Source organism: Peromyscus leucopus, chromosome 2, assembly GCF_004664715.2.
Source record: "Peromyscus leucopus breed LL Stock chromosome 2, UCI_PerLeu_2.1, whole genome shotgun sequence".
Taxonomy (NCBI): domain Eukaryota; kingdom Metazoa; phylum Chordata; class Mammalia; order Rodentia; family Cricetidae; genus Peromyscus; species Peromyscus leucopus.
The window spans coordinates 77,068,454-77,083,809 of record NC_051064.1 but is presented as its reverse complement, the minus strand read 5'-3'; the positions used below and the strand labels follow the sequence as shown (position 1 = coordinate 77,083,809).

Below are 15,356 nucleotides of genomic sequence, written 5' to 3'. Positions count from 1 at the left end.
GTCTCCAGGGTTCTGAGAGTGATTTAGATCCACTCTGGGGTTTAGAGGGCAAGCAATATATACTATGATCACTGAGAGTGTGCTAAGATCATATTTAGAAATATTGAACTCTGGCCATGTCTATTCTGTGTGACCATGGGTGAGTGACAATCCTTCTCTGGTTTTAACACCCTTATCAGTGATGTAGAAATCAGAAGCAAATCTTGTCTCATGTGGGTAATGTGAGGGTGAAGAGATAACTGCTGTGATCTAGGAGGTACTTCCAAGTATTAGCTGTCCATGTCATCAACCCAGTGGCAGTGTGGTGTCGAATTCAAAACATGACAGAGATGGGCTGTTAATTTGAAAGGTTTTTCTTAAAAGTTCTCTGCTTTTATCTGAAGGCACTGTGGATGCTAATCAATCAAGCAGCAGATTTTAACAGTTTAGAAGTGAACCTTCAGCTTCCTGTCCTCCTTCCCCTTTACCCTCTCCCGCACTGTCTCTTCCTTCCGTCCTCTCTTCTTCCCACTCTCTCCCCTCCCTTCACTCCAACTCCCATCAGAATGAATTGAATATCTCATCCAACAGAAAGATGCTGATTTGCCTGCAAATGGAAGATGCTGTGGCTGGATCCCCGGGGACAGAGAAAAACATTTTTTAAACATGGTTCTAGCTGCCTCACACTGACTGCCTAACAGTGGGTCTGTCTGAGCATTGTGAGACCCTCCCATACAGAACTGGCCTATTAAGCTCTTTCCCTGTCGCCAAAGTTGAGGTGGCTGTCACCAGCTAGCCTGGGAAATGTTATTTATAGATCACAGTCCCTCCTACCCCTGGTCCCCATCCTCTTCCTGTGTGCTCATCAGAGAGTTCCAATTATCTGTGAATGGAGAAGAGAGACCCTGGAAGGTTCAGAGGAAGCAAGGCATGTGATAATAGGTTCTTACATGCTCCAACTTTCTGTATTTTCCTATTCTTTCCATTTGTTTTTCTTTGTATGTCTACTCCTTCCTCCATGTTCTCCTTATTGCTTTAATATCATATCATGGTATATAGCACCAAGTATACCCATACTAGATTACAAAGGTTAGTATTTGAATGGTATGTTACCTCATTTCTCAAGTCCCCATTGTCTTCTTCCACACCATGGTGGTGACATGTGGCACTCAGGGGAAGAGTGTACATGAACACTCCCTATCACCATTCATGACACACAGTGGCACACTGGCAAGGCATGGAATCCCTCCACTGGTTTAGGGTTCCATCTCTAATGGCAGTTTTATTACTCAGATTCACTGGGTAGAGACAGAAAATATATAGGAGATTATTTTGATTAAGGCTGACTTACTGTTTGAAGTTACTTGGATTAAAAAAAAATTAGTAAGTGTGCTCAAGTGTGTGAGCACACACCACATACAAAATGACCTGAGCTTGTTTTTGAGGTTTTAATCTCCTCAAAATAAGGTGTTGAAAAGTAACAGGATGCTCCCTGACCTTGTGGGCTAGGAAGCACCAACAACACTGCTCTTACACTCTCTGGTGCTCCTACTCTTGTATAAAGGAAAGGGGATGAATCACTGATCCACGCCCAAGCCTATGGCTCTCCACTGGAACTTATGGCAACTGAACCTGTTTCTATCCTGCACACTCTGGTTGTGCCATACAGTCTGTCTAGTAGCTCCCATCTACCCTTCTGTCCATCATCTCCAACATGAAGTCCTTTTCTCCCCTCTGTCACCCCACTTTTCCCTCTGTTTCCTCTTTCCTGGGCTTTGCACTCCTTAGACCCCTCCTTCACACCACTTCCCTTCTGGGTCCTGGTGCTGTATCATTAATGCCCCCTTTGATACAGCCCACAACCTCATGATTATTCCAAGCTCAGGAGACGCAGGTGCCATGCAGCCTGCTAATGTGTCTCAGAGGGCCTCTGTCCCCAATCCCTCCTGCCTGACAAGGCTGGAATCCTAATTCCCCAGCAGCCCCCTGGCTTGTAGCAGCATCACCAGGAACTTTCATCTTTTTATTCCCCTCACTGAGGATTCTGAGAGTTCCACCACAATGGAGCATTGATAGGAGGAGCGGGGGCTGTGATCCCGACAAAGGGTCCCAAAGATGAGACACGAGAAAGGGGGCGCTCTACGGGCTTATAGAATGCCTTGCAGATGGGAACAGAAGCGCTCTAAATGGGGTACTGTGCTGTCACTTGGAGAGGGAGTGACAGGGGCAAGTGTGGGCCATTTGAAAGAGGCATTTTGAAATAACGCTCTTGTCAGATGTAACCACGCAATCGCAGCCGCATGGAGGGCCCCTGCAGCTCGCAAAAAATATCAGATGACTCATACCCAATATTCAGTCAATGTTCTGATTTGGGAAGTGAGAGCCACACAGCTCATTATGATTCTTGCTCCGTTTCCTGAAAGCTGGGCCTGCTGTTCTCCAGGCTGTAATAGGATTGGTCTCACGAAGCAGAGACCAGAGAGGCCTGCGGCTGTGTGGGTGGATGGTATGGAAAACTAATACTGCTGTCCTGAGGGGAGAGGGAGAAGTTTGTTTTCTTTCCTCTTTTTTTTCCTTTTTGTTAATAAAACGTAAGAAGGAAAATATTTTTTTTTTGTTCATTCATTTAGCAAACATTTATAGTTAGTGAGGTTGTGTGCTAGGTAGGTGCTGGAGGAAGAAGGGCTCCCCTGCCTGCCAAACCTGAGAAGCTGGAGGAGAAACTAAAAATGAGGCAAACAGTTCAAATATAATGCCTTGGGCTGTTGTGAAGGAGGTTTTATTACCAGGTGGGGATGTTTCTGTGGATTAAACAGGTAGACAATTTCAGAAAGCTAATTATTCCACCATTTTGCTCAGCTGATAAGCAACTCATTTAAAACCTAAGCCAGTCAGGCAGCCATTTGAACAGTATCCATTTTCAAATGGCTGTAACAAAAGGGTTTCCTTTAGACTTCAGAACAGCATCCCAGAGAATGTCTCAGGACCTTCAAAGGAAGAGCTTATTCTCTGAGATATGAGCACTGTGTATCATTACATTTTTTTTTTATAATTACTGTATGCTAGACTTTTCTTTAGCACTTTAAATATATCATCTCAGCAACCCTCCTGGAAGTCTCTTGAGATAGACTTTATTATCCCCATTTTAGCAAAGAATGCCAAGGATTCAAGAGATGCAATGACTCATTTCCAGTCTCAGGACAGTTTTTTTTTTCTTTCTTTCTTTTTTTCTATTTGTTTGTTTCATTTTTCCCTGACTTCAGTTCTTTTTGAACCAACAACATCTATGTTCTTCAACCTTAGACTCTAATGCCTCCCCAATGACTTGGGAGTTGATAATTTGGCAACTGTAAGCCAGGCAACGATAGAGCAGACTCTTGGCTAACATGTTCCACCACAGGGTAGAGTGCAGATGGGCTTCTGTTAACAACCTCATAGCCCTGGAAGATCATAACGATGGGCTCCAGCAGCAGCAGCAGTGATGTCATCCCAGCCCTTGCATGTAGTCTTAAGACAGGGTTTTTGTTTTTTTTTTTTTTTTTTTAAATTCTGGATTGATAGAAAATGCCCAAAGCTAAGTGAGTGTGTCAAGGGACTTCCCTTCTCACTGGTCGTGTGATTGTAAATCCACCATTTAGCCTTGGAGCTTCTGTGGCCATGCTTATAAAATAAACTGACAATTCCTTTGCACCGAGAGCAGTGTTTTGTTGAACCCTTAATGCCTACCAAATTTAAAGCTAGATTCCACATAAAAATTAATGTAAAGTAATCCTTACAACAGCCTTGTGTGGTAGAAGGAGTGAGTGGGGAGACTAAGGAAACTGTCCACTGATACCTCTGTTCATATACAGAAGAGTAAAAAATTATATGAAATCTCTAATGATGCTTGAATCTCAAGTCATTGTTAAGGTGTTGGTGGCAGTTGCAAGTGGGAAGCTTGGAGTAACAATGCCATATGCAGGCTAAAGACTGCTAGGCAGATACAAAGGACTATTGGTAAAGTGGAAGACAGCCAAGAGGAGACTTCAACAGAAATGGGGAAAACAAGAGGCCTCTGGGGTGACTGCCTTACATATTTTTTGTATATTCTTCTGCTATTTCTTATTGGCTCACAGGTGTTTTTTCATTGAAATATTTTAGGGTCTAGAATCTGGGTCCAGATACTGGTATCATTCACAGTGAGGAGAGGCAATGGTCAGGGGTTGTAGAGACACAGTTTGCAATAGAAATGCCACACAATTGAGAATTTAGAACTCTGGACACCTCAAGAACATATACTTTTACTGCATGTTATGGAAAACTACTATGTGAGAATCATACCAGATATATGGAAGCACTCATGAACTCTAGAATATGATACATTGAAGTTTTTTGTTGTTATTGTTGTTAGCAGGGCTGGGCATTTCATAACCTCATCAAAGAAAGGTATGGAGAGCATTAAATCCTCTGATGTTTACATAAAAATCATAACGACCCTCAAATCTTTCCCATGGGGGCTTGTTCATGATGTGTTCTCATCCTGAAAGTGTTTTCATGTTTAAACACTATGCTTCCTAAACCAAACTTCTCAGTGCCTATGGAATGGATAGACATGGATAGACATTTGGCCTAAGCCCTCCTCTTCAAAGATGTCCATGGAGGATGTTAGAAGTGTAATGTACAAAGTGGTACAACTGGCTTTGTGCCATTATACAGGATAACAATGTATTTATATGTATTTATTAGTACTTATTCATTCTACATACTCTTATAGTTGATTTGCTTATTCTTTTCTGTGTGGATATATGTTTTCACATTTGTGTGAGTATGACTGTAGCTGGGTTCACATGCCCATGAGTGTATAAGCATGTGGAAATTAGAGGCCAAACTTGGACATCGTTCTTCAGAAACCATCAAATTTGTTTTTTAAATGTCTCTCACTGGGTCATAGGGCTCTCCAATTAGGCTAGATAGATGGCCAGTGACTCTCAGGGATCCTCCTATCTTTGACCTCCACATTCTAAGATTGTAAGTGTGGGTGGGCCAGCTTTTTACATGGATACTTGGGATTAAACTTCATTCCTTGTACTTCAACGGCAAGCATTTTACCAACTAAGCCGTCACTCTAATGCCCCTTTTCATTCATTGGGAGGCTTCAACTTGCATGATCAGTTGTGTAATGCACCTCACAACCCCATTCATGGTAACTCACATTCTCCGTTTTCCTTCTTTTTCACAGGACAATTCAGCAGTGGCTTGCAAGGGTCCAGTCACTTCTCTACTGCAATGAGAATGGGTTCTGGGGAACCTTCCTGGAGAGCCAGAGGAGTTGTGTATGCCATGGTAGTACCACACTGTGCCAGCGTCCCATCCCATGCATCATAGGTGGGAACAACAGCTGTGCCATGTGCAGCCTGGCAAACATCTCACTCTGTGGCTCCTGCAATAAGGGCTACAAGCTGTACAGAGGCCGCTGTGAACCACAGAATGTGGACTCTGAACGGAGCGAGCAGTTCATCAGCTTTGAGACCGACCTGGATTTCCAGGACTTGGAACTGAAGTACCTGTTGCAGAAGATGGACTCGCGTCTCTATGTTCACACTACCTTCATCAGCAATGAGATTCGCCTTGATACGTTCTTCGACCCTCGGTGGCGCAAGCGCATGTCCCTCACTCTCAAGAGCAACAAGAACCGCATGGACTTCATCCACATGGTGATTGGCATGTCCATGCGTATCTGCCAGATGCGCAACAGCAGCCTGGACCCTATGTTCTTTGTCTATGTCAATCCTTTCAGTGGAAGCCATTCAGAGGGCTGGAATATGCCCTTTGGGGAATTTGGCTATCCACGTTGGGAGAAGATCCGTCTGCAAAACAGCCAATGCTACAACTGGACTCTCTTGCTGGGCAATCGGTGGAAAACTTTTTTTGAGACTGTCCATATTTACCTGCGTAGTCGGACTCGGCTACCTACCCTACGTAATGAGACCGGCCAGGGCCCCGTGGACCTGTCGGATCCCTCCAAGAGGCAATTCTACATTAAGATATCAGATGTGCAGGTGTTCGGGTACAGCCTGAGGTTCAACGCTGACCTCCTTCGAAGTGCCGTGCAGCAAGTGAATCAGTCCTACACACAGGGTGGTCAGTTCTACTCCTCTTCATCCGTGATGCTCCTCATGTTGGACATTCGGGACCGAATTAATCGTCTGGCCCCTCCTGTGGCCCCAGGAAAACCCCAGCTGGACTTGTTTTCCTGTATGCTGAAGCACCGCCTGAAGCTGACTAACAGTGAGATTATCAGGGTGAACCATGCCTTGGACCTCTACAACACTGAGATCCTCAAACAGTCTGACCAGATGACAGCCAAACTCTGCTAACCCGGGACCCTTTGCCATGAACTTTCCTTTCTGTTGTACACATACAACAGAATAAAATAAAGCAAAACAAAAGAAAACACATACAAACACACACAAATTTGTAAAATGTAATTAATATTCAAAAGAAAGGAGAAAAAAATCTTCATTTGTTGGAAACTAAAGTGTTCTAGCAACTGTATAAAACTGTGGGGCATGTCTGTTACTACTATATTCTGTCATGAAGATGGGTCTCAGACTTTTGTGGAGCTTTGAGGTGGTGGCTTATTGGGCCTCAGGTGCTGTGTGGAGGGGGGGAGAAGGGGAGAGCATATGAAATGAATTGTAAAGACCTCTGCTGTGCAGGTGCTAAGATTAAACACTAAAAGAGAAAGAAAGAGATATATGTAATGTACCTCTGACACTGCCATTTTTCCTTGTGGGAGGAAATGGACGTAGATAAAGAAGATATTTCTTCGGTTAACATTTCTTCCCTCTCTATGCTTAATTCTTTGTGCTTCTTTTGATGCTTTGATGGGTTGGGGGATGCAAAGCATTGCAGTCTTACCTATATGGCTTCTTTACTTCTCAATAAATGGAAGATAATGGAAGCTGGCTAATAGGTGGGGCTGGAAGAACATAAGCTGACAGAACTGTAGAACAGTGAATAACTTTAGATTAAAGTTATTCTCAAACCCCTTAGTCTAGAAATTAGGGTCAAAGGGAAACAGCATGCTCATGAATACACCCATAATAACTGCCCCAATACTGGTTTGAATCTGACCTTCTGGTTCCCTTGCCCACATACATTCTTTCTAAGTACTGTGGACACTTTTGTGTTTTCTGCTCCAAAAGTTTTTACTAAAGGGTAAAAGATTTCTCTATCCAAGATTGTATTTGATAGTTGTTTTGCTTGTGTAAAATTTTTTTCCACCTACTTTCTCTAAGAAGAAATATAGTATCATATTGTTCAGAAATATTTTCCCTATTAAGGGTGTTTTTTTTTTAATTTTAATATAGCCAATGACCAAGTAATAACAATAATAATAATGTAAGTTTTAGTACTGTGTTAGAATACCAAAGGCTTCTCAAGTACTTTTTAATTACTGTTGGAATAACTTAGAATACACATGAGCACAAGTGCATATGCATCAACCACTTGCCACACGTGTGTGCACAGTATAAACACTGCCACTTCTTGTGAGGGACGTGGGTTTAGTAGCATGAGAGACACGAGAATGCAGGCTCTTCTCAAGGCACTTCTGTAGAAGATTTGGGAGGACATTGCTTATTAGCCTTAGGGTATCAGCATTTGTTTTTCCACTGGATAGTATGGGGCAAGAGATACTTGTCTGCAATCTAGATAGTCATTTGGGCATTGGGAGCGAAATGCAGAATCATGAACGTGTACAGTGGAAAATAGAAATATTCTGATCTAAGTCATCGCTGTTCACTCATTGCTTGCCTGGACAGGAAACTGCTTAATTCTGTTTTACACTTTCCTTGAATGCTGCTTTCACCAATGGGAAGGAATAATTCCCATTTCAGCTTATGTTATAAAAGCTATCTAATGATTTGATATCACTCCATACTTTACACACCCACAACCCAGCACACACTGGCTTCAGTTCTGTTACATGATATGTTCTCTACAGTGTAGATGTCACCAGCACACCATATGAACCCATTCAAATAATACTTTAGAATGAAAAGGGAGGGCTTCAGTGTACAAAAAAATTTTTTTTTCTGGTTTCTTAGAGTGAGTATGAGGGGCAAAAGATTTTTTTTCATAAAACTAAATTAAAATTTTAATATTTTGGATATGAATTAACCTACATTTACATTCTCAGCTTTTGTTCATATAGTTTGGAAATCCTTTATGTAAGGAATCACTTTACAGAATGTCCCCAGAGCATAAGCAGATCCAGGAACTCATCAAACAATTTTTAAGCATCTAGTGCATGAATGGAGAATATCTGAAATATAAATATTGAAAGGAAATTGTCCATGTTTTCTGAGATTCAAATAGTAATTAAAGGGACAAACATGTAAGCCAATGACTTAAATATATTTTAATATATACATATTTAGGATATATACATATATATCACCAAGATGAGTGTCATTATAGAATTGGGCATATAGAAAATAGCCCTGAGGAAACTATAATCTGCTTGGCAGTCTGAAAAAGAAACTCTCTATAGAAGAAATAGTTATATTGTCAGTGTTGGAAAATAATTAGAACTTTGACAAGTAGAAGGAACATGATAATCAGAGAAAGGATGAAAACATATACATATCTTCTGAAGAGCATTTAGGGACTAGCCCTAACAACAACTTCTCAAAGTGTCATTTTTAAGTGAAAATACTGTCTGCAAGAGTGAGAATATTGATTCTATAGGAGAAATAGAGACAACCATCCACAATCATTATGACCTAAACAATTTTTCAGACAGATTACCCTCAGCTCACTTTCTTTTCTCCCTTATCTCCAACTCCCAAGGACTCCCCCATAACTCCTTCCTGGAATCTCCTTGCAAGCTGAAGAGCTTGGAAGGTTGCTAGGCAGTCTTCATCTTCATGACAATGCTGCTTTATCCTTATCACAATGACATTAGGCCCTTCAATCTGGTCCTCATCAGTCTTTACCCAAGGTATGTGTGGAAAAAGCCACTCCCCCTTCATCTTGGAAATATGAGGCAGTCATTTCATCTTGGAGATACATACAGTGTATGATGTTGAAAAATTAGGGAAATATAGTTATTTTCAAGAAGAAAAATTAAATCACTAAAATGTAGTCTAAGGTGAGAGTTAAAGGCTTGGCACTGATGGAACACAAAAATCCTGTAGAGTTCCATTGTCTTGTGCTTCAGTCTGACTCTGAGCCCTTTGAAATACAAAGATTGTCTCTAACTGTGAGAAAGAGAATCCTGAAGCCTTTGAGTGGGATTTTAATTCAATTAGATTCTTACCAATTTCATGCAGCAACTGAAGACCTACAGTCTCTGATTAATATGCTGATGCTAAGACACAAGAGTGAACAGAATGCCCATTTGGATAAGGCTTGGCAGCAAAGCATGTCATCACCATGGAAACCACAGAAAGCCATTAATTAGCTATCAAGTAAAATCATTGGAAAATTCTAGACCATGGCATATCTGCCCTCTTTAAAGTCTAGGGCGACGAGAAGGTTGCACTAACAGTAAGACTTTCGTTAGAGATAAAAATTATAGTTACCCAGAGACTGCATCTTTTAATGTAGAAGAAATGTTGGTATGTAAAACTAATGAACACAATGACAATGAGACTTGAGGTTATTCTAGTAGAAAAATATAATTTCTGATATGTAGTTGCTTCTTGGGTTGTCTAAGCTAAAATAAAATAATCTTAATAATAAATAATATAACCTATTCATGGTTCTGTGAGAAGAAAATGATCATAATAGAAATATGGATCCACTAGATGGTGATAAATGATCATGAGAGGATATCACATCACTAAAAGGAGGGAGGTGTGACTAACTGCTAATGGAATAGACGCAGAATGTATAACTTGCCAATTAATAGAGGAGGAAAACAAATATTAAGAAGGCAGTAAAGGAGAAAAGTAAAATAGCCAGATACATATACAGACAGCAACAAAAACTTTTTATCTAAATAATCACACTAACTGTAATTGGATAAAATTGATATATTAAAAAACAGTTTGTCAGGTTTCAAGTTATTGGTTAACAGATAAACAAATAATGTTTGAAGATAAAAGAATGAGTAAAGAAACACTGGAAAAATATCAGTAAAATAAAATAGATGTTGCATTGTTAATGGTTGTCAAGAGAATTCAAAAATTAAAATAGTCGCTTTATTACAAAGAACAAATAGACAACTAAACACATAAAAGGAAGACACTTAGTATTAAATGAGTATTAGAAGATCTTTCAAATTTCAGCAATGAAGAATTAGTCAAGAAGTTATGTCATCAGTTTTCTTCACTGACTGTGAACTTAGTGGCCTTTTCACTATCTCAAAATTAAAGGTCACTGATGCTAATTACCTAACCAATACAAGAATCTGCCTTATGGAATTTCAACCAGTGGGTTACAGAAATCACAGCCATGTGGTTTATATGCTTTCTTTACAATTTCCACTGCTCTGCTCTCCTCTAACATCATCATCACCAAAATCTTACTCCAAGGAACTCTTTTTTTATATTTTTTATTTTATTTTATTTTACAATACAATTCAGTTCTACATATCACCCACGGATTCCCTTGTTCTCCCCCCTCCCGCTCCCTCCCCTTCTCCCCAGCCCACCTCCCATTCCCACCTCCTACAGGGCAAAGCCTCCCCTGAGGACTGAGATCAACCTGGTAGACTCAGTCTAGGCAAGTTGGGCTGGAGAGATGGCTCAGAGGTTAAGAGCACTGACTGCTCTTCCAGAGGTCCTGAGTTCAATTTCCGGCAACCACATGATGGCTCACAACCATCTGTAATGAGATCTGGCATCCTCTTCTGGTCTGCAGGCATACATGCAGACAGAACACTGTATACATAATAAATAAACTCCAAGGTACTCTTACTACTAGGGATCAGCCAAATTATTGGATGGTTATAGTGATCTCAGGGTGAGTGGAGGTCATTTTCTTCCTTCCTCTTATATAGTATCAGAAGCTACAGATTGATCAACTTTCCCCTGGAGGGAAGTGGCTGCTTATGTGACTGTTAATATTCTGGCATTGCTTCTTGCAAAACAGAATCAAGCCTGCAGTTAGAAGCACAATCATTCTTACACTCCAGCACTTGATCTTTCAGCATACTGAGTCAGTTCTATGGTACACAATGTTGGCTTGTAACAATCTTCCCTACTCAATAAACTTACCGATAAAGAAGGATGTAAGGATAAAAAGGGACAGAGAAAAATCAAGGATAAAGAAGTCACCTTACTTTTGTTATATAGATTTAGTATGCCTGAAGAATTTTAAAAAATCCTGTCTTTGGGAGATGTAAAAGATTTGGTCTTTGCCTAATAAAAGTATACCTTTATATACACTTTGAAGCAACATTTCCATGATCCATTAACAGTTTCTCTTGAGCATTCTGAAATGTTGCAAAACTTGAGTCATATCTCTGATCAACATTACATTACCACTTTCATTCCCTTTTGACTGAAGCACAATTTGCTCTAAGACAAAATACCAAATCTATGTAGTTTATGTGCCATAATCTTGCCATCTATCATTGTTTCATGAAGTATGACCAGTTGATAGGAATTGTAGTATGATTACTTTAATGAAAATCAACATATTCTAGGTCCAAATGTATTGCATTAATTTGTGCTTTGTAAGTAAAACTAAATAAAGGGCTGTTACAGCAAAACAGTGAGTTTGGGGAAAGGATGAGAAATAAAGACACTATTGGATCAGAAACAGCCTTACTCACAAGCCAAGAATAAGGGAGTACCTGAAATTTCAGGGGAGAGTGCTAAAAATGAAAAAGAAAACCCTTTTTCCTTAAGAAGTGAATGGATGCCGTGTATTACAAGTTGAGCTTCTTCCTGAGTTAGTATCTGATCTTCAAAGCCAAAATTCCTTGCTTGGAAGACATCTTCAAATGCTATTTTCCCTAGGGAATACAATCTGCATTTCAGCTGAAACTCTCTAGTCTGGGTCACACTTCTTCATGGAACTATTCCCCTCAAGGGAAAAAGGTGCTTTGATAAAAAATTAGACTTAGGGCTTGAATGGAAGAATTGTTTATCTGAAAGCCTAAATTTTGTTGTTGCTGTAATGAAAGATTTCTGTGTTCTCTTAGTCTAGTCATTCCCAACAAGTCTTAGGCACCAACAGAAAATTGGTCTGACTTTATCACACACCTGTGTAAGAGAGGAAATTATAATGTTCTTATACATTAGAGGATGATTATAAACACTGCCAAGCACTGACTAATTATATGGTGTTATCATATAGTACATAATTATCAATTAATACTAATGTCACCTGATATTTTGTTAGTGCACAAAAAGATTCCGAGCATAGAGGTTTCACCTTGGTAATAGATTTTCTGGGTTATCAATTGCCTACAAAACCAAAAATAGAATTTGTGTTTTCTGATTTCCAGGTTAGTGATTTCTACTAACTATTTGACAAGGTTCCTAACATGAAAAAATAACAGAGGATTCAGAACAGTAGCTAGAAGTGCTGACTTAGAGTTGAAAAGCAAGCCTGCAGCTTTACTATTTATTAGCTGTGGAACATAAATGAGCTATTTAATCTCTCTCTCTGATTCAATTTCTTCTCTGTAGAAAGGAGATTCTTAATGTCTTCTCTAATGTGATGGTTGTGAGAAGTAAGCATTTTAAAAGAGTCTGAGAAGACCTGACATGCATGAAGCCTATCTATTTGGTAAATAAATAACATAAAATACAATTTAGAAAGCACTGCATATTAAAATAATAATCATTTCAGCTCACTTTACAGACTGAGTAGAACAGTAAGAACTTCATGCAGGTTATCTATGTGTTAGTACATTTAAACTGCTACAATACGATACCAAAACTGAGTAATTATCCACCTTAGAAACGTATCTCTCATCCACACAGATGTTGTGAAGTCCAAGATAAGGCATTAGCAAATTTGGTGTCTGGTATGGTTATAGAATGTTCCTTCTAAATGGCACATCCTATATGTCATTACATGGTAGAAGGAGAAAAAAATTCATGTAAGCCTCTTTTAGAAGAGAATTAATCCCATTAATGGTAGTGATGGCAGAACTCTTTCAAATTAACCACTTTCCCATGGCCTCACATTGGGTAATTGGTTATAGTATTTCAATTTCTTAGGGGAGCATCAACATGTAGACCACAGAATGCTGCTTAACCCCATAGTAACATAAGAAGTTGAATCTTGTTATCACCTTACTTTACACACAAAGAAACTTAGTCTTAAAAGGTATTTTACCTGTCTCTATACAATAATGGTATTATGATCTCTCATTTTCTAAAAACATTGTCCTTAACTATGAAAGGCAACATTCATTGCCTCAGAAAGTTCAAATAATATGCTCAAAAATACAATATGAAGGCACTGACTAAACTCTGAAAGTCCTGTGCACCACTTACTTCTCACAGAAATATTAAGCCCCTCCATAAGATGGTAAAGAGTAAAGAGTAGTATTAAATGCACTGACACAAGAATTGTACCGTTGCAACAGGAGCTCAGGAAGAGAGGGCTGTTTAGGGAAGATTTTTCCATCTGGAAGAGCACTCACTGGCTCAGTGCTCAGATGTAGTTCCTGCTTCTGCTCTAACAGTTCAGGAAACCTATTGACTCCAGGTAGAGCTACTAAATCCTTAGCAAAGCACTACTGATGTGTCTGTAGCTCTTCCCTGAGAGAGAGCAATAGAGGGATTGAAATGGGTAGGTTGAGAGTAGTGGCAAGGTTAATTGAAGTCGGGAGATGAAAAATTTTCATCCGTTTTCTAAATATATGCCGTAAAAGAGAAGTCTTTGGTCAATTGAACAAATTGCCCCCATTTCAATATTATACATGGAACCAGAATGAGCCTGATCCAAACCTCTAGAATATCCACTCCAGACTCATCCTATTCAATCAGACATATCCAGTGGGTATCTTTAGAATGAATGTGATACAGAAACAGAGACTTTTATACACAGTAGATAGGTTCTGTGAGGATATCATCATCATTCAACTCCCTGATGTCACATTTTTTCTCTTATAATTTGCACCTCATGGTACATAAAGTCATAAACTTGCCTTTGTTGGTTATAACATATATTCCCATTTCTTTCTCTTCCAAAATCATTGAAACATGGATGGATCAAATGAAGATTCTGTGTTATGATGTGGATTTACAACAGTGTTTCTTGACATATGAACACTCTTTAAAGGGAAATATAAATACCATGGCTAGCCCAGTGAAAGGCTTGACACCAAGATTAATGCCATACATTGAATCCCTGGGAACCACATGGTGAAAAGTAAAAACCAATTCCCACAAGCTGTCTTCTGACCTCTACGTATATGCCATGCAGAACATATGTAAATACACATTTAAGCTCATGCATAAAATACAAAGAAATGAAAATTAAATTAAAACAAGTTAAAAATGCTGTAAAACCTCATAGTTTCATTGTCAGTTAGCTAGGTCTCAGAAAATGAGATTCTGTACACATTTGGTAGAAGAGGGAAAAAGGAACATAATTTACTTAGCATCTATGATGTCTCAGATACTTGATACACATCTCATTTATTCCTTAAAAATGTCTAAGAAAGTTATCATTATTCCCGTCATATAGGTGAACAAATCAGACAACTAAAATATGGTGGGTTCAACTTTACAACCGAGCTTAAGCAGTAATTGCTTAGGTGTAATGGCTCTGAGTCCTGAGTGGTTCAATTTTTGGTAATATCCTTTGAAAACAGGATGATTATTGAAGGCCATTTGATTCCCGTGTACTTCTGTATCTTCATATGTCTCTTGCGCACATTAACTTTTGCCTCCCCAAATTTGCAGTAGATATTTCTTTGCTTAGAATTCTTCCCCACCCCTTATAGGAATTAGTGCTGTTAGAGTTTGCCTAGTGTTCCTTGGCACAGAGCATAGAATTTAGCCTTCATGATTCCTTTGAGTTATGCATGGCTCACCCCCAAAACTTGAAATAATTTTCCAATAATGTCCTTTGTTATATATGTGGGCCCTTTCAAATCTTTCAATTATAACGTGAAACGGAAGAGTTACAGACCAAGCTTTTCCTTGTACGAGTTAATAAGTGAAGGGTTGCAATAATGTATCCCAAGTCCCAAATAAAGGAAGGCTGCAATTAGAAGGGATATATATATATATATATCTTAAATGTATATATATAAAGGTAATAAAGATGGAATCATGAACAGGAGAGTAATTTTGTAAGAAGCCCTGAGTAACTGTTCCCAGTGTCCTCTCTTAACCGACCTCCTACAGCCTCATCCCATTTCCAGGCAAATAGGGATGTTGCTTAGCAACCCATCCAGAAACAGCAGAACAAGCTCA

The 15,356-nt window shown here is 39.4% G+C and overlaps 1 protein-coding gene across 1 annotated transcript in view; it reads left to right on the top strand.

Moving 5' to 3' along the window:
* Positions 1 to 9,078, top strand: part of Brinp1 (BMP/retinoic acid inducible neural specific 1) — a 189,652-nt gene extending 180,574 nt beyond the window's left edge. The window contains exon 8 of the mRNA XM_028885701.2: positions 5,198 to 9,078. Within this exon, the coding sequence (XP_028741534.1) occupies positions 5,198 to 6,335 (1,138 nt within the window). The 3' untranslated portion in view covers positions 6,336 to 9,078. The remainder of the gene's footprint in view (positions 1 to 5,197) is intronic.
* The last annotated feature ends 6,278 nt before the right edge of the window (positions 9,079 to 15,356 follow it).